The 18,596-nt window shown below is 42.5% G+C and overlaps 2 protein-coding genes across 5 annotated transcripts in view; both read right to left on the bottom strand.

The window, feature by feature from the left end:
• Nucleotides 1–512: 512 nt before the first annotated feature.
• On the bottom strand, nucleotides 513–11,905 carry TM2D3 (TM2 domain containing 3). Of its 3 annotated transcripts, none has more exons than XM_065872484.1 (6): nucleotides 11,815–11,902; nucleotides 11,329–11,421; nucleotides 9,672–9,829; nucleotides 4,307–4,481; nucleotides 2,748–2,823; nucleotides 513–831 (listed from the first exon to the last, which is right to left on the bottom strand). In XM_065872484.1, exons 3-6 carry the CDS (start codon nucleotides 9,804–9,806, stop codon nucleotides 666–668), a joined length of 552 nt encoding a protein of 183 aa, XP_065728556.1. In that variant the 5' UTR covers nucleotides 9,807–9,829; nucleotides 11,329–11,421; nucleotides 11,815–11,902; the 3' UTR covers nucleotides 513–665. The 3 variants fall into 3 exon arrangements, with proteins under 3 accessions (XP_065728556.1, XP_065728554.1, XP_065728555.1); XM_065872482.1 differs by having other exon boundaries at nucleotides 666–831; nucleotides 11,329–11,406; nucleotides 11,815–11,905; XM_065872483.1 differs by lacking the exon at nucleotides 11,329–11,421 and having other exon boundaries at nucleotides 666–831; nucleotides 11,815–11,905.
• Nucleotides 11,906–13,757: 1,852 nt separating this feature from the next.
• The window catches only part of TARS3 (threonyl-tRNA synthetase 3), a 52,515-nt gene continuing 47,676 nt past the window's right edge, over nucleotides 13,758–18,596 (bottom strand). The window contains exons 17-19 of one of the 2 annotated variants that reach the window (XM_065872479.1): nucleotides 16,346–16,418; nucleotides 15,599–15,713; nucleotides 14,124–14,272 (exon numbers count right to left, since the gene is read on the bottom strand). In XM_065872479.1, coding sequence (XP_065728551.1) covers nucleotides 14,124–14,272; nucleotides 15,599–15,713; nucleotides 16,346–16,418 — 337 coding nt within the window. Of the gene's footprint in view, nucleotides 14,273–15,598; nucleotides 15,714–16,345; nucleotides 16,419–18,596 lie in introns of both variants that reach the window. The other variant, XM_065872480.1, reaches the window with a different exon arrangement.

Genomic DNA, 18,596 nt, shown 5'->3' with positions numbered 1-18,596 from the left:
AAAGTTGCTAGGATTATTCAAGATTATGTTTTAATATAAAAAACATAACAGGAAGAAGTCTGCAAAAATTTTAAAGTAACTTGCAGTTTTATTAATTCTCCAGTACTCTTGCAACATTTTATATTACTAACAAAATTCCAATCACAGGAAACAGAGACAAAATTTCTGCAGTTTACTTCAAACAGTCATATATGAAGACCAGACTCCATAGACATTACACTGCAAAGCTCAGAGATGACTGAAAATTTAGGTAGATAATCTTATTTAGCTAAAGAATAAAAACATTTCCCACTTTCTGCAATTATAGTTGAAAAGCTCTTTACGGCAGATGACACTCAGGCTGGAGATACATGTGGCACAGTTTGAGGTAAGCAATATAAAACTCAAGTCTACGAATTGAACAGATTTTCAGTCGCTGCACAGGTTGTTCTTCTAGTTTAAGTAAGTTTAAATTTTTTCACAGAAAAAAAAATAGACTTCAGGCAAATAAAAACAAATTCCAGATAAACACAGTTCAGTGTTTTTTATTTTACCTTCATCAAGGCAGGCAAAGTACAGATGCTGTACATTAAAAACATACACATACACCATTCACAGCACATGGACTCCTACAGGGAAGAGGCCGTTTTCTAAGCACTGCTCCCCTCTGAAGCGCGCAACTGCAGCTAAATGTACAAAGAGCCATCTGCTGGTCCCACGTAGCCGACTCCAATGAGCAGGACATCGAGCAGCGTCCATATTCCCAGGCCCCCAAAGCTGAAGAGCTTGCCGAGGCCTTCTCGCCACTGGCCCAGGTAGAAGCGGTCCGCTCCAAACCCACCAAGGGTGATGCTGCAACAGCAAACAGGCCTGGAGTCCATCAATGGCCCCCCGACTGCGCCTGCATTACTGCGCCTCAGTAACCGCTAACTCACATGTGGGAAAGGGCCTCAAATCACCAGATCCCTTAATCAGGACACAGTGACTATCTCACAAATGTACAACACTAAACAATCACGGGCAACAAGACCGTTTAATTGTCAAAAGTAAACACTTTTTAGCTGTAATGAAATCTAATGGTCCTCTTTTCAAGAAAATCGAGCTTGTTGCTTTTTTAACCTTGAAATGGCACATCCAGGAGAGCAAAGTGGGGCTAGTCCTACAGACAGTGCAGGAACATGGTGGTTGAAGGTGGCATCGCCAGGCAGCCAACACCACATGGCCGCCCAGATCAAGTCGTGAACATTGTCAGTCACCCATCTTTAAAAATTTCATGTTCAGAATAAATGACTTTTAAGGTTCCTTCCAATTCTAAGATCTAACAATATTCGGACAACTTCTCATTGTATTTCTTTTAAAGCTTTTATTATGAAAAATTCCAAACATATAAAAGTAAAAAGAAGAGAACAGCACCCATGACCCAGCTCCAATAGTTATCAACATGTGTCCATCCCTGGTTCATCTACACCCTTCCAATCCCCCACCCCGAGTACCAAGAAGCAAACACCAGGCGTTATCACATTCACCGTGAATATTCTCAAAGAAACCATGCTGAGCCCAGAGAAGAAAATTATTCTTATTTTTAAAAAATCAGCTATTAAATGTGCCACGGTAATTTAAGATGTCAACAATGTGGGGGAAGCTGAGTGAAGGGTGTACAGGAAGTCTCTAGCTTTGCAACTTTTTTTTAAATCTAAAATTATTCCAAAATAAAAAGTTTATTGAAAAGCAGAAAGTCAGCTGTTAGTTTGAATGTGAACCACTGCTGACAAAGACGCTGGGTGTCACCAAATCTCACTGTCGTTGCATCTAATTTTCTATCGTGGACCCGTCTTTCACTTTTCAGCTGTGCTTTCCTGCCAGCAGGATCCTCCTCTTCCCCAGCCCAAACCCTGACGCAGTGGTTCCCAAGAGGCCACCTGGCCACCCCTGGAGGCATTTTTGATTCTCACAGCTTCAGTGGGGGTTGGGGAGACTGCTAACACGCAGTAAATGGAGTCCAGAGATGCTGCTGAACATCCTGCTCTGCAGAGGACGCCCCACAGCAGAGAATTCGTGGCCCAAATGTCAACAATGACAAGGCTGAGAAGCCCTGCCCGCGTCTCACCACAGGCCACAGGCCACCTCAGACTCTTACCCTAAACCTCCAACAGCAGATGCCTACCTTCCTAATCAGAGAATCATTTAACCAGCACCCCACCTGCCCTTCCCTCCGGTGGGAAGAACTGGTACAATTTTCTTTTCAAACTGTTGAAAAGTTTAACTAATACAAGCAAATTTTTATGTAAAAATTGTAAGTCTATAAGTATGTTTGAATGGTAGAATTATAAGGATTTTCAACGTTTCTCTTTGTCATTTTCATTTTTTTCCAGTTTTCAGTACTGAGCATGTATTATTTTTTGTAATAAAGAAGAAAATTACTGAAAATTAAAGATATACATCATAAACCTACCGACTTTAATTAGTATATGGCATTTTACTTATTCAGGGTACACTCAGGATGGGAAGCACTGACTGGTTCTAATGATCTCTAGTAATGACTACAGTCACCTCTAGAATGTGCAGGCCATCTCGGGTGGAAAACCAGCAACGGGCCATTAAATTCCACGAGGGTACTGGTCTGACCACCTAAATAACCTCCCACAGTGCTGTCCCTATGGTCTACCTAACACACGGCGGGATCTGAGTGGATGGAGGAGGAGCTTGGAAGAGCCCACCAACCCCAACGAAATCCAAATGGCATCCGACTTACTAGAAACAGAGCTTACCTCAGAGCCAGAGCAGTAGACCACTTATAACCACCAGTCCAGTTGCAGTACAGCATTTTCGGAAAAGTACGGTTACCTTAAAAAAGGGAAAACACTCCACATAAAAACACGGGTATAAAAATACTCTCACACAGAGACTAAATTATAACTAGGGGCCTTGTGATTTACAATGTAAAAAGCCAACTTTCTTTACAAAAGTAAATGTTCACTACGATGAATGGTAAAAAGAAAGCCCTGACTGTCTATGAGCACAGACTCGACATTTAAATCAGTTTTGTGAGGATCACAGCTTGAAGAAGGTAGAACACCCCACCTGCTGTGAAAACGTGGGTAACATGGGGCTGAGACAGACAAACCAGGCACCGGGAAGGGAGCGGGCCCACAGACCGCCCAGGAGTCCTGGGACACTGGGCTGTCCCAGCCAGAAAAAGTGAGACTGAATCCACCTTACACCATATACCAAACCAACCCCAGGGGACTAGAGACCTAAACGTGAAAGGCCACATTTACAACTTTTAAAAGAACGTACAGGAAATTATGAATTTGGAGTAGGGAAAGATTTCTTACAACAAAAAAGGGCTAACTCTGAAAGACTAAAAACTTCAACTAACTAAAAATTCAAAGTTCTGTTCAAAAGATACCAAAAGAAAGGGGTTGTGGGGGGAGTTAAAATCTGGGAGAGGATGTTAGGGACACCAAAAGATTACTACCCAAAATATAAAAGAATTCCTAGAAGTCTGTAAGAAAAAAAACCAAAACGTAGGGATAACAAGTATTGGAGAGGATGTGGATCATCACGAACAGTTGTGTAACCACTGGTGGGAATGTAAACGGATACAACCGTCCTGGAAAATAACACACGCAAGAGAGTGTATGCCAGACAAACATGTGCAACCAGGAGACACAGACATGTGCAACCAGGAGATATGGACAAAAGCTTTAACAGCAGCGCAATCTGTAAGGAAAAAAACTGTAAATAATCCAAATACAGTGGAGAAAGGATAAACTATGATACAATCTTACAAGTTATTATATAGAAGTAAAAAAAATTGTAATAAGAGAAGACAAATGGAAGAATCTTAGAGTTATGATGTTGAAAGATGGTCTCAGAAGACCATAAACAGTCTATATTATACAATTCTAAAACATGCACTACTGAATAATTTACCACACTATATTCTAGTACATTCATGTGATAGAACTACAAAAAATTTAAAGAAAAGGAAGTGAGATGATAAGAAAATCCAAAAGGGTGGTTACCTCTGAAGAAGAGGCAGGGTAACTGCATGCAGGAAACACACTCTGGTAGTTTCAATGGCATCACGCTGCTTTAGTTGTTAATTTGGGTGAAACTCAATTATACACTATGCTTTATACCTTATACATTTTTTGTTTTATCAAATATTACATTTTAAAATAGAACTGGCATAACTAAAAATAGTGCTAATAAATATTTCTGACGAGACAATTAAAATTTAATTCTTAAGTTTCTGGTTACAGTTCCATAAATAAGCGTAGAAAAAATATCTTGCTCACAGATTTCCTTAACGCCGACCTACCCAGGCAGTGGACGTGGTCCCGCACGGTGCAGTTGGCCGTGTAGCGCTGCCGCGGGCAGGACACCGCCATGCAGCTGGTGGAGCTGGAGCACTCGTAGTCGGTTTCCGGAAGCTGCCAGCAGAACCTGCAAGTCATGTTGAGGACAAAGCTCTTTCGGGATTTGAAGTCTTGATCCTACGTACCAAAGGACACAGAACTATTCAATCATAATACAGTAGTTTGTTAATAGGTCAATAAAACTACAGTCATATGGCACCAAGTGTCTAAAATACTTTATGACCTAGAAGGAAGTGGCAGAAAAACAGGTATCAAACCAATATGTACACAATACAAATGTGTATGCTATGATCCTATGATCATAAATATACAACCAAAAATATATACCTAACAAAAAATATCTAGATAAATGCACATCAAAGTAACAAAGGTTATTTCAAAATGATAAGATTATTTCATCACTGTTACTTTGGCTAAATTTTTAATAATGCACATGTGTACTTTTATAACACAGAAAAAAGGAAAATGTACTTTATAAAGCCTCGGAGTCACAGAGAGTTCAAAGGGCAGATGAGTCCCTCTGCTCAAGGTCACGGAGCTGCAAGCCCGTGCAGAACGCAGGAGCCCTGTTCCTGGAGGAACAGCCTGGCCACCGGGTCTCAACTCTTCCCTAGGAGCCGTCCTGCGAGTGGCCCAGAGCCCCAGGGCTGTCACTGCTGTGACACACCCACGAGCACCCAGCAGGACCGACCCATAGGCAGCCCCAGAAAACCACTCCCAACTTAGAAAAAACTCCATAGAGAGGCTGATGAGCAAGTGTTCACCGTGGGCCCTGAACTTTGAGACCAGAGATTTTTTTCATTTCAATTTTAAATGTCCTTATTTTGTTTTCTGTCTATAAGAGCAGTCCATATTCTTATATGTTGCACATTTGGAAATTACAGAAAAAACCTGTAACCTCTCCAGAGACAAGCACTTTTAACCTTCTTTCATTTTTCCTTCCTATAGTACAGATTTACATACGTGGAATTACACTGAAAACATTTTGTATCCACTTGACATTATATTGTAATAAATATTTTTCAAAATCATATTTAAATGGTAACACAATCACCTCTGGAAGTATTATATTTATTAACTTTTTTGATTAATGCAAAACTCCTATTATGGACAGTATTTGAAACTGAGTAAGGCACTGCATGATTTAAGCAATATTGTTTTAAATGTCTGCATATTTCTAGTGATGCATCCATAACACGTTTCTTATCAATTGTTTTTTAAAACTAGGTAATAAGTTTACGTGGTACAAACTCCCAGGGACAACAGGAGAGTGAGGAGAAGGCTGGTTCAGCCCAGCCCTCAGCAGCACTGCCCTCCCCAGCACCAAGCACCGCTCACCCACTCTGGCCTTCCAGGGAGTCTGTTCTATGCATGGGCACGTTTACATCAGATACGTTTCTTTTTTTTTTAATTTAATGTTCCCACTGATATTTACTTTTCACTTAATTCTATAGATATCGATAAATATCCCTAGAGCTGCCTAGTTCTTCTCAATGGCTGCAATGTATTTATTTCACTACACAGTGGACCATAAATTAAACTGTTCTCTTTTGTACATTCGGCTTGTTTCTAATCTTGCCTGTGTGAACAAAGCAGCGAAGAATATCCTTAGGCATATTTATTTGCATACACGTGCAATATGTAATATCTGTAAGATAGATTCCTAAATATGAAAATGCTGGGTCAAAGCTTATGTGCATCTATAAGTTTCAGAGATAAGACAAAGTGCTCACAAGAGGCTGACTAACCTACCTGCCTGCTAACAGGAGTGTTTGTCCCTTATACCCTTAAGAACTCAGAGTGTTAAACTTTTTGATCGTTTTGCGTATCTGATAGCTTAAAAAATGCATTGGGCTTCCCTGGTGGTGCAGTGGTTGGGGGTCCGCCTGCTGATGCAGGGGACATGGGTTCGTGCCCCGGTCCAGGAGGATCCCACATGCCGCGGAGTGGCTGGGCCCATGGGCCATGGCCGCTGGGCCTGCGCGTCCGGAGCCTGTCCTCCACAGCGGGGGAGGCCGCAGCGGTGAGAGGCCCGCGTACCGCAAAAAAACCAAACCAAAACAAAACAAAACGCATTGATTTGTACTTAATCATGAGAAAAATTAAACTTTTTTTCATGCATTGGAAGTCCAATTGTATTTCCTTTCCTATGAACCCTCTGTTCATGTCCTAAAACCATTTCTCTACAGGACTGTCATCTTTTTCTTATTGGCTTTTTGGAAGTCTTTATATATTATGGATATTAGTGCATTATTTGTCACGTGTGTGAGAAATACTTTTTCCTAGTTTGTCATTTATCGTTGGCCTTTATGCTTTTTTTTAGGTCATGCAGAAATCTCTAATTTTTAGTAGTCAAATCTATCAATTCCTTCTTTTATGGCTTCTAAATTTTATTTCATACTTAGAAAAATATTCCCTACTTTGAGATTACAACAAAACTACCTCATGCTTTCTCTGGTACTTTGTGGTTTCACTTTTTCACATTAAATCTTTGATCTGGAATTTACTTTGGATAAAACAGGATTCCACTTTTTTCCATATAGCTACACAGGCACCCCAGCATTTACTGAATCCATTTTCACACCACAAAAAAGTATAGATCCCAACAAAAGCTCATCTGTAGTAAAAAGATTTGTTACCTTTCCCTTTGTGAAACAGCTGTCATTAGTAAGGATACAGAACCTATCTAAAGGAATTAAACTTGCTTCAAATACACTAGCAGACTGAGCTCTTCTCCAAGGAACAGAAAGAGCGTTTCTATCAAGCACATTTCCAGCTGAGGTAACTGGCTTGATAGTTCCCATCATAGCTGGAGCAGGAGTTAGCTGATATGAAAGGGGTTGCAGGATTTTTGCATTAATTTCTATTTATATACTTAACAGGGCCATTATAAAACAATTTCTTTGACTAGTGTAATCCAGGTAAGGTTCCCTTGCTCTGAGTCCCTATGCAGTATGCATTAGAAGGACAAGAAGAGTTTCTTTCTTTCCATTAATATGAAGTTCAAAATAAGGTGCAGGAGGGAGGGAGAAAGCTGAGTGCAGCACAGCGAAAGGATGAGCATTTGCACGTGCACCTGCGTATGCAGATGGTCACAGCTTATTTCTTCCTGAAATGCTAACTTATTTAGCGAGACAGGATCCTATAGGTGGTCATTAAACAAACAAGGGAAGAATGCACGGCCTGCCCCAGATCACCTGGCCGCAGCAGTCCTGGGGCCCGTGGCTCCTGACAGCCAATTATTTGACTGCTCTTCATTTTTTAGAAGAAACAGACCACCAGACGCTCCTGAGGCCGCCTTCAAATGCCACACTTGCGGGCTGGGCATCTGCTACTTTACAGGATTCGCGATGACTGGCTAGTCAGGAAGCAGGTGAGGTGAAAGCACCTGGGGAGGAGAAGGGAAGGAACCCATCCAGGGCACATCTCAGCCAAGGGGTGAGGATGCACCAGGGACCAGGACCCAGAAATTCAGAAACTTCCCTAAGCTTTGTAATTTCTCTACCTTTGTAATTTCTCCTATTCTCTGCTATTTTCCGCTAAATGAAACTACTTGTTTTTGGAACACCTAAAGAAGGAAGAAATTGAGAACTATGTTTCATTCAGGAACCAGCTGTGAGAGATGAATGTCAAAGACACTGAGGCAAACAAAGGAGGCTAATTCTGGAAAAGCTCTCCTCAGCCGTCAGTTTTCTCATTTTTCACAAGGTACCTACTATCTGCCAGACCAATGAAGTACGCAATTTCAAAAGCCTTCAAACAGGTTTCGCCATTAGGTAAGTAGGGAGAAAATTCTATGTAAGATACAGCAACAGAGACTAACTGATAATCCAAGGGCAGTCATGAAGATTACCCAGCAACTAGTTCAATTTTCCAGCACACTTTAAAGGGTAACTCTGATATAAGAAAATGACAAATACTAACAGTTACAAACACTATGTCCAGACACTGAGAACACATAAAATCTCATTTCCCCTTTGGAGTGAAGCCTCCCTCATGCCCTCACCTGATACTAGACCTCAGGAGAAATAGAGAAAGAGCCTGGGGGTGGAAGGAACTTTCTAATCTAGCCCTCTGCAGACCAAGTTCCAAAGAACCGACGGGGAAAGGTATCTTGTTCAAGTAAGTTAGAATCGCTGGGTCAAAGGGAATCTGCAAAAGAGAATATGGTGGGCTTCCCTTGGTGGCGCAGTGGTTAAGAATCCGCCTGCCAATGCAGGGGACAGGGGTTCAAGCCGTGGTACGGGAAGATCCCACATGCCGTGGAGCAACTAAACCCATGCGCCACAACTACTGAGCCTGCACTCTAGAGCCCACGAGCCACAACTACTGAAGCCCATGCACCACAACTACCGAAGCCTGAGCACCTAGAGCCCGTGCTCTGCAACAAGAGAAGCCACCGCAAGGAGAAGCCTGCACACCACAACGAAGAGTAGCCTCCGATCACAACTAGAGAAAGTCTGTGCACAGCAGTGAAGACCCAACGCAACCAAAGATAAATAAATTAATTAAAAGAAAAATCTTACTTCCTACTGCTTCCCTTAAAAAAAAGAAAAAAGACAGAGATAGAGAATATGGTATGGAATCTGTGTTTTCCTCCTCAACCATCTCCCAGAAAGAGGGTGCCATGGAAACACTTGAGGAAAGCTGTTCTGGGCCCATCTCCTGATTTAACAAGAGACAGATGACTAAATCACAGAGCTAGTCATGGCAGGTCCAAGAGTAAAACACTGCCTTATTATTCATTTCTACTCTCTATCTCACCCACATGCTGGGACTACAATGAAGTTTGCAGTAATTTCCCTGGTCCAACGGTTCAAAAATGCAGATACACGAGTCTCCCTGCCCTTGTCACATTAAACAGGTGTGGGGCTGCCGCCAGGAGTCTGTGGCTCTGAAGCAGGTATCCCGAGAGCATGCTAAGGAACACCGACTGTGGAAGCCTTTGTAGGCTCCTTCCTGGCTGTCAACATATCAGAGATGGGCTGCAGGACTGACGACTGTAACAGGGTCATTTCTAATGGCAACAGTTGGTGTGTTTGAGCTTTTACTTCCTACTTTTTGTAAGAAGTCTGACAATTGCTTCAATTTATCCTTATGTCAAAAACTTGCCATCTGAACCCTTGCAACCAAACCTTACTTGGAGATGGAAGTTTCCATCTTCTGATAAAGTTGACTTTATTCCTCAAATCTTACTTTTAAAATGCAGAGCCCTTTCTGAATTTCCTCCATAGTCAAGTCTAAACTCTACTTATAACTCAAGCTTTACGATCAGTTTATTAAGAATAAGTAAGCTGCAGTACTTACAACACAGGTAACAGAAGGTTTGACTGTGCAGTCAAAAGTGACAGGCTTCCCATAGACACAGGAGAAATTGGTCTTGCACTCTATACAGTCTGCGGGAAGTCTGCTACACAAACCATTGCTCGGACACTTCATCATATAAGGTGGGATATCGGTGCTTTCTGTGAGAGGTGAGAGAGAAGCTTATTCTCTTGGAATACTGATTACAATAACAGAGGAAAGCAATTTTCTAAGCTTAAGGAACACAATCATGAACATAACATATATACAGTGCTAGGAATAAATTAGGACCTCAAAAAGTCTATCATGTTACAAGATGAAAAAAACGAAGGCTTACAGATGATAAAGTTCGTTCAAGATCACAGAGGGAGGGCAAAACTGGAACCAGAGCCCAAACCTCTCTGTTTCCAATCCAATGTTCTTTTCACTTGAATTCATGAATTTGTAAGTGAAGCCCCTAACCCTCTAAGTGAATCAATCGGTACAACAAGGTACCAACCCTAGAAAAACGTCCTGTCATTATTCCACTTTGGTACTTCAACAAGCCACCATCTGCAAGTAACATTTACAATTTTACAGTACCAAAGTTCAAAATAGTTCTTTATATTAGTAACTTATTCAGTGGGTTGCAGTTTCTCCAGCCAGCCTAGCTGGGAGTATAATATATTACTATCATTTAAGAGAGGATCAAAATTGCAACCAGTATTCTCAGGAAGAGAAGCTTTCAAAAACGTCCAAGAGAGTAAAAAATTCTTGTGCTTTCTCTATAAAATAATCTAAGTTTTAAACTCAAGTATGCTGCTGTCTTCTAGTAGTCTTTTATAGAATCAGTAAAATACATCTGCCAGTTTCAATTTACTGAAGTAATGGAACTCTAAAGGGATGAAACTATAGAGACCAAAGTTCCATTTAGCAAAACACTAATACTCATTTAAATCTGGTCCTAAAGTCACTATTAAGTGGGCAATTCTACAAAATACCTACAAAAGGGTATACTTACAAAAGGGTATAATTCCTATTATACCCTTTTGTAATAGGAACAAAGGAAAAGAAAATTTTCTTTTCCTTTGTTCCTATTACTACCGTGGCTGGAGGATGGGCACTTAGAATCACAAAGCCAAGAGTTTACAGGGCCAGGACAACCCCACGACCTTAAAAAGATGAGAAAACGGAAACCCAGAAAGGTGAATATTTTGCTCCAGCTCCCAGCAGCACCACCAGAGATAGAGGCCAGGTTTGTACCAGTCCTTCTGCAATCCCTCCATTTCACACAGCCCTGGGGGAGCCTTTAATAATATCCAACATCAGGAACAGGGTTCCAAAAGCACAAGAAATTTTCTGAAGGGAAAGAAGCATTGGTTGAAGGTTATCTTGATGGATGAAGCAGAAAAAAGAAAAAACTTGAAATAAAGAGATAGAAATGGGGAGCCTGGGACTGGAAAAAGATGAGACAGGAATGTCAAAAGGTATTGAAATACCAAGACTGTCTACAGAAAAGGTATGCATCTGCCTTTAGTTCACATATCTAAAATGCAATCAATAAAATGTTCAAAACATGGAAAGTGATGTCATATTCTACAAGAAATTTTATCCAAAAAGAAAAGAAAGAGACCACTAGATACAAATATACACGTTTACTAGAAGAGAAAACGTCTAGTACCTGCTGCCCTGGGCACTACTGTGAACGTACGTGTGGGGCCCGGATCCTTGTCGGACTGAGCCAGCGGCTGCGAAGGCTCTACACTGAAGGATCCTATGATTAGAGAAACGAAGACCTCAGGCTGTGTGTGTATCGCGCCAGGCCCACAGCTGCTCGGGCAAACATCTCGGCCTGACCGCCAGGAAACTGAACATGAAACCCAATGGGGTCGACACCAATTTAGGTCTGCGGGCAACTGGAGACGACGCGCGGTGCCAAGACCCAGCTCCGCGTCCCAGGCCGAGCCCCCAGGCCCACATTTCGAGGCTCGCGGCTCCGGCTCCCTGAGCCGAGGGGCGGCGGCAGGACGAGCCGGACTCGGCTGTAGCAACCCGCGCCCTCCGCCCGCACTCAGCCTCCGCCCAAGGGCCCAGGCCAACGGTCCCCGCGGTCCTGGGTTCCCCACCCCTCAGTCCGGCCCGGCGCAGACCCCTGCCCCCAACTCACCGCCGCCCGAGAGGATGTAGAACTGCGAGAGGAATAGCAGCACTCGACACAAGCGGCGTAGGTCCCACAGCAAGACCCCTGCACCCGCCATCTTGCCAGCGGAAACACTTCCGGGCCGCGGGGGACGCCGGGCCGAGAGGAGTGGGGGGGGGGCGGGGGCACACGGCGCAGGCGCGGCCCCTCCTCCCGAGTTCCCCGCGCCCCGCCTCCTAGGGCTGCCAGCGCCTGTGACAAGGCGTTCACCTCTCCCCCGGCGGATGGAGACACGGAAATGTCACCTGGACCCCGAAAGTCACACCTGAGGGATCGAGAGCAGAGGCGGGGAAATGTGGGAAGTTGGCCGCTGTATACCTGTGGCCGGATCTGTACGTTTAGAGACAAAAACTGCTGCTGTGCGCTTGGTACCGTGCGGAGGTTCGACGACGTTACTTTTTTGTCAGACTAAAAAGCCTCTTGTTTACAAATGAGGAAACTGGCCCAGACTGCTCGGTAAGGACCCCAGGTGTGCCAGGTGGCCACCAAGGACCCACTCCCCGCGACCCCAGGGCCCGGGCAGCGTCCCGCGAGCATCTCTCCAGGCCCGCCCTGCCCGGATGTCTAACCAGTCCTCAGAGACGCTCCTCGAAGGCGGGGAGAAGCCGGACTGAAGTGCGGCCGCGGGTGTCAGGCCCCCAGACCCCCCTGGAGGAGGCCCGCCCCGGGAGGGAGCTGCTCCCAGGCCGCGGCTCCCTACGGCCGGCACAGCGATCCGCATCTGTTCCCACCGCAGCAACATTCGTGCTGGGCTGAGCACGGGCTTCCCTCTCCCCGCCCACCCAACACAAGGTTGTCTGGGGTGGGGATGGGGAGTCTTCTGACAACCCCCGGCCTCACTAGCACGTTTGGTGAATTCAAGGAATGTATCGAATAGTGCTTGGCCTCAATTAAAGTTAGCTTAAACAGGTACATCACACAATCTGCACCTTCCATCACACAGGCCTGACCCTTGAACAACTTTGGGGTGAGGGGCGCAGTGTAACTTAGAGCGGGCCCTCCTCATTCGGTTCTTCTCTATCGGTGACTCCACCTCCTTAGATTCCACCAACTGCGGGTAGGACTGTGTATACTCTAGTATTTGCTATTGAAAAAAAACCCACGGGTAAGTGGAGCCGTGCAGTTCAGTCCTGTTCTTCACGGTCAGCCCTGCTGGTTTGTCTTCCAACTCTTCAGGAAGCTAAATGATAAGCGTGTACAGAAGAGAGAGCAGGTCTTAAATTTATTTTGAATTCCACAGCACATAACCAAATAAACACAAAAAATACTGCTTGATTGGTAGCTAAATTCACTACTGACATAAAGCCATTTTAATTGTTTTGAGCAGTAAGGTATTCCTCAGTTAAAATCAGAAATCCGCTTGAGTCTGTAAATCAGTGGAATGTCATCCCATCAGAAGAGTAATTTAACTATAGGGGAGCAAATTATTATGGTATAAACCTATAGGTGAAACCCTGGAAGCACTACATAACACATTTTATTTGAGAGTTTATTTTTTCTAAAGATAAATAAGGTTCAATTGTCATTTAGAAGCATTAAAATGGCAACTCTTATCCTATAGTGGAAACTACAGAAGATTGCACAACACTGAATTTCTTTGAGTTCAGAATCCTTTGTTAGTAATCCAATATTTAGTACTAGCTTCTTCTTTTGTGATTGTTGGTTAGTTAAATTGATTCCGATTTTGAAAATAAAGTTTCAGGACCTCCCTAGTGGTCCGGAGGTTAAGACTCCACTTTTCCACTTCAGGGGGCATGGGTTCGATCCCTGGTAAGGGAAGTTCCACATGCTGTGGGGTGTAGCCAAAAATAAGAAAAATAAAGTTTCAGTGCGAACTTTAGTAAAACTTCAGTTAAAAAATACCTGAGGCATAATGTTATTAGAAAATAAGATATCACCCCATATTCAAAAAGCTTTGCAGACTTTTATTTGAAACTTATCTTTTGAAAATCAGAATTCTTAACAGTAACATCTCATAATGCTCATTTCCTAGTATTTCCCTCTTTGATGAATGACATTTTCCCATTGAAGTCTCTCAAGATATTTGGGAAATTTAAAAATTTCCCACACTTGTCCTCTCATTGTCCGCAGACACATTAGTGAATCAGATTTTGTGCATATCAGCCACTCATTCCCCGTCTCACTTCTCACTGTGCCCATCAGTGGACCAGATAGTGGGTCCTAAGTTCTCAGAAGAAGTATGAATGGTAATTAAGGAAAATGCATGTTCAGGGTTCAGAACAAGGTTACACAGATGTGAGCACAAGGAAAGGACTTCAGAATTCTTCCTCAGCATTCAGGGTACGTGATTTCTTGAGATTCTTCAATTTATCAATGGCAGAAGTTACTGAAATCTCTCCATGAATTTTGTTGTCTCTTGTTCGAACATTTACGGCATTATTTGTCTTTTCCTGTTCTCCAACCACTGTAGAAAACAAAGGGAAATATATTTTCGATCAACAATTTACTAAATATTAAGTCAGCAGTCATATGGCATGTGTCTTATTAAGTTTTCTTCTTAGTACTAATCACCAAATATCAATCTAATGTCCATTTGGTCATCCTCTTAAGAGTAAATTTCTTGAGACAAGGAATGACTTCTAATCCCATCTCTCTATTGTCCATTTTTGAGAACACCTGTGGTGGTCGTGGGGTACAGGTGGGAGGAGGGAGCTCCTAAAGACCCCCTGACTCCACCTGGCACACTTGATGAATCAAGAGGCGGGCACCAGACACGTGCCCAACCAGCCAACAGAATTTTCTGGAATATATGTAAAAGGTTTGTTCTCGCTAATGACCCATACTGTGAGATGATGCAGAATTCTGCCGCCATGTTTCTTGCTGTCTGGAAGGAAGATACTGGCCAGCAAGTAAGGGGAATAAAGTAGATCAAGAGAAGCATAAAGAAGCAGATCAAAACACGGAACAGAAATGGGGAGAAATGGTCCTGGTAAGGGTTGAGTTCCCCTTCCAGATACTTTTCTAATGATTTGGCTACTTAATTCTACCTTCCATGGCACGAGATACTCTAACTCCCTTCCAATACATTCCATCATGTCTAAGCTAATTTGAAATTTCTGTCACCACAAGAAGGCTGACTGAAGCATCACAGTACCTACTACAAACACTTTTGATGACAAATTGCTCATAGGACAGTCCTGTGCATATTTATTTCGCCTTCTACAGAAACTTTCAACATATAGGACATAACCATATCATGCCTGCAGGCATATAAATAAGTTTCCCTTGACTTTGAATCATTTTTACAGTCAAAATTTTAGATTCTGCATCTAATTACTCATGTTCCTCAAGGACGTTTTATTTTTTTACTTAATTCTTTTCTTTTGATCATCTTAAACTTGGAACATCTCCTAGTCATTAGTTTAATCCTGAAGATTTCTAATAAACCAGAAAAGCAAAGGAGATTATTTCAGGCCTATCACATGACTGAAACATACGGAGTATAATTCTACTGATAAGATCATTTTCCACTGTCGGTTTGAGTTATTAATTCTTCCTAGTAATACTACACCACCGGATCCATGTGAAACTTCATAACTCTTCTTTTCTGGCAAATAACAAAAAGTATCTAGCCAGGAACATCACAGACTCTTCTTTGTGTATAAGTATTCAACAGCTATTTGTCATAATCAAGCAGTTATACCATATTCTTTATTTTGTTTTTTGGGGTTTTTTGGAATTAAGGTGAAAAAACAAGCATTTGGGGAAAATATATACAAATTTAGATTACCCAAAATAAAATTATACTGATCCAGCTGTGCATTTCGTATTTTCTTATTTAGTGTACAACTATGCTCTAAGTCAACATCAGCCATGAATCCTTCTTCAAAAAATTCAGTGCATACCTATAAGAGAATGAGACACTTTCATTAATACATTGTGTATGGTAATGCGGTGGCCAGCCTCCAAGATGACCCCCAGGGTCCCACCCCCCAGTATTCACACCCTTGTGTGTCCCCTCCACCTTGTACCAGGTTGGTCTCTGTGACCACAGTGGAGGGAGAGTGATGGCACCCCACTTCTGAGATGAGGTTAAAGTGCTGAGTCACTCCCCCTGCCTCGACCTATGAGAAGCCTCACCAGGCACCCGAGCCAGAGTCCCCGGCCAAGTTGTCCCAGATTCTGACTCACAGAAACTGAGATAATAAATGCTTATTGTTCTAAGCTGCCAAGTTTTGGGGTAATTTGTTACACAACAACAGATAATATATGTATTCTTCCTAATAGAGCCACGAGAAAAAGAATAACTATGAGATGTTTTAAAACACCAATTTCTCAAAAACATTAAGAAATAAAATAGTTCTGATACAGCTACATAGACACGACTCAGGTGTTACTGAAAACATTTACTGAAAACATGGGGTGGTAAATTAATGTATTAGTTATGCAATATTTTAAGGTGCGAATAACATTCCAAGTCAATGACGTTCACAGACCACATGCCAAGATTATGTACTTTAAATGTCTCTAATTTTACCTGAAGTGCATATTTTTCACAAGTTGGCTCCACCGGGATGACCATTACCTGACGAGGAGACAGCCAGAAAGGCCTGAAAAATACAATACGTATTTTTAAAATGACCATTTATTACAAGATTTAAAAACAACCAAAGACTCTTTTTTCTTTTTAAGTAAGACTTCACAAGAGAGCAGGTTCAGTAGAAGGGTGTGGAAATAAAGCAAATTATATTAAAAGGCAATAGAGGAGACAACAGGGGAAACTGGGCATTTTGGTTGGAAAGGGAGGGAAAACAGGTTGGCAGCTAGATGAAAGGGCTAAACATCACTGACCATACAACCCAGCAACCACTCTCCTGGGTATTTATCCCAGAGAAATGGAAACATGTTCACACAAAAACCTGCACACTAACATTTATAGCAGCTTTACGTATAATAGCCCCAAACTGGAAATATCCGAAATGCCCTTCAGTGAGTGAATGCTCAAACTGGGCATCACACTACAGAACACCATCAGTAGTGAAAGGGAGCCAACGACTGGTACTTGAGATGCCTCGGATGCATCTCAAGGCAACTCCATCCAAGGAGTGAAAAAAGTCAGTCTCCAACGGCTGCACGCTGTGATTCCATTTATGTAACATTATGGAAATGACAAAATTATGAAGATGGAGACCAGGTGAGTGGCTGCCGGAGGATGATGACAGGGATGGGGTAGGAGGTGTGTGGCCATAAAATAAACGGCAGCATGAGGGATCCTTATAAGTAATGGAACTGTCCTGTACCTTGACTGGCGGGTACACAAATCTACAACGTGTGCACAAATGCAAGACCTGAATGAGGTTGGTGGATTGTCACTCCCCAGTTACGTTGTATACAGTTCTGCAAGATGTTACCATTGGGGAAAACTGGTAAAAGGTGTGCTGGACCTCTTTGTAAATGATTCTACAGTTATCTCAAAATGAAAATGTTTTAAAAGATGGAAAGGTGGGTATAAGCAATGTTTGATGTGGGAAATGTTTGCCTTTTTCTTCAGCATATTTAGTTTGAAGGTGGAAGGAAATGCACGGGTACTATTACCAGATGGCACTTCGTGCATATATGTTTTTACATACTTATTCTTAAATTACAAAAGCAAAATAATACATGTGACAAATGTAATTATATACATGATGAAATACAGATTATAAAATGAAAAGTAAATGTATCTTTTTGAGCTCTGTTCTCATCCCTGCTTCAGCCCTACCAACTCAAGAGAGCCACATTTTAAACGTTTCTAGTTTTATTTCTCAGGGAGATTTCCACCACAACTTGGTAGGTGTCCAAAGGCTTGCTGTGTGAACTGTGGAGGGTGGTACTGTGTCTCCACAGGGAGGTGTACCCACACCATCTCCTGATCCCCTAGTTCTACTGCTCTCTTGCAAGACCCACCATCTCTCACTATGTTAACTATTTACAACAGAATCAATGGGAGAGAAATATAAACACGTTAATTCACACACACACATATTCATATCTACAGTTTTGGATTCTCCGTACCTGTAATAGATTGGATATCCCCATGACACCTCAGTATATTTCTCTAGGATTGCAAATAAAATCTAAGAGACAGACACAGACTCAGGCAATACCATCCCCATGGCCCATTCTGAGCTACCATCCACATACCAAATCTACTTGTCATCTGGTTTCCAACCTAAGTATCTCTTAAGTCTCTGACCCTGTGGCCAAAGCAATAACCAGATCCCACGCATCAATGTAACCCACATCTGGCCAGTTTTCCCTCCGGGCACAGAGGGTGACCAGACGTACCACTCAAAAGCCTGCACTTAGGGCATTCACCTTCCCCCTCCATCCCTGGAGGGGGATGCCACTGCAGCGGTTCTCTTTGGCTTTGGGGCCATGTGTGAACCAGGCTTACATGTTTCCTCCTAAGTCTGTGGTCACGGGGCTGTGAGGTCAACAGCATAGCCGAAGGAAGGAGGGCAGTACAGCTAGAGATGGTGCCCTGAGAGTGTGGGCCATATATGTTCCAGCGGCTAGATCTTTGAGGGGTTTGACACAGGTGAAAAGGTTACTCTTTAATTTTACTGAGATCCCAAAAAGGTAAATGATAGCGTTATGCCACGCTGCCCTTGTTTTCTTTGTTTTGTTTTCTGGTCTGGCAGATGCCACAAAAATTTTTATTTGCTGTTTGGATACTTGCTAATTATAAGGCAAGAGCCACCAATTTTTTCATATTAATTTCATCTTTTAGACATGATTTTTAAGAA

This window comes from Phocoena phocoena, chromosome 2, assembly GCF_963924675.1.
Source record: "Phocoena phocoena chromosome 2, mPhoPho1.1, whole genome shotgun sequence".
In the NCBI taxonomy this organism is placed as follows: Eukaryota; Metazoa; Chordata; class Mammalia; order Artiodactyla; family Phocoenidae; genus Phocoena; species Phocoena phocoena.
The sequence above is the reverse complement of the archived record's forward strand: the minus strand, read 5'-3'. Positions and strand labels throughout refer to the sequence as shown.

Coding starts and splice junctions, on each gene's coding strand:
- TM2D3 (XM_065872482.1), bottom strand. CDS start 11,905: ATGGCGGGTGCAGGGGTCTTGCTGTGGGACCTACGCCGCTTGTGTCGA. Junction 4,482..9,671: donor AACCTTCTGTTACCTGTGTT/GTAAGTACTGCA, acceptor TTTGGTACGTAG/GATCAAGACTTCAAATCCCG. Junction 2,824..4,306: donor GGACCACGTCCACTGCCTGG/GTAGGTCGGCGT, acceptor CCCTTTTTTAAG/GTAACCGTACTTTTCCGAAA.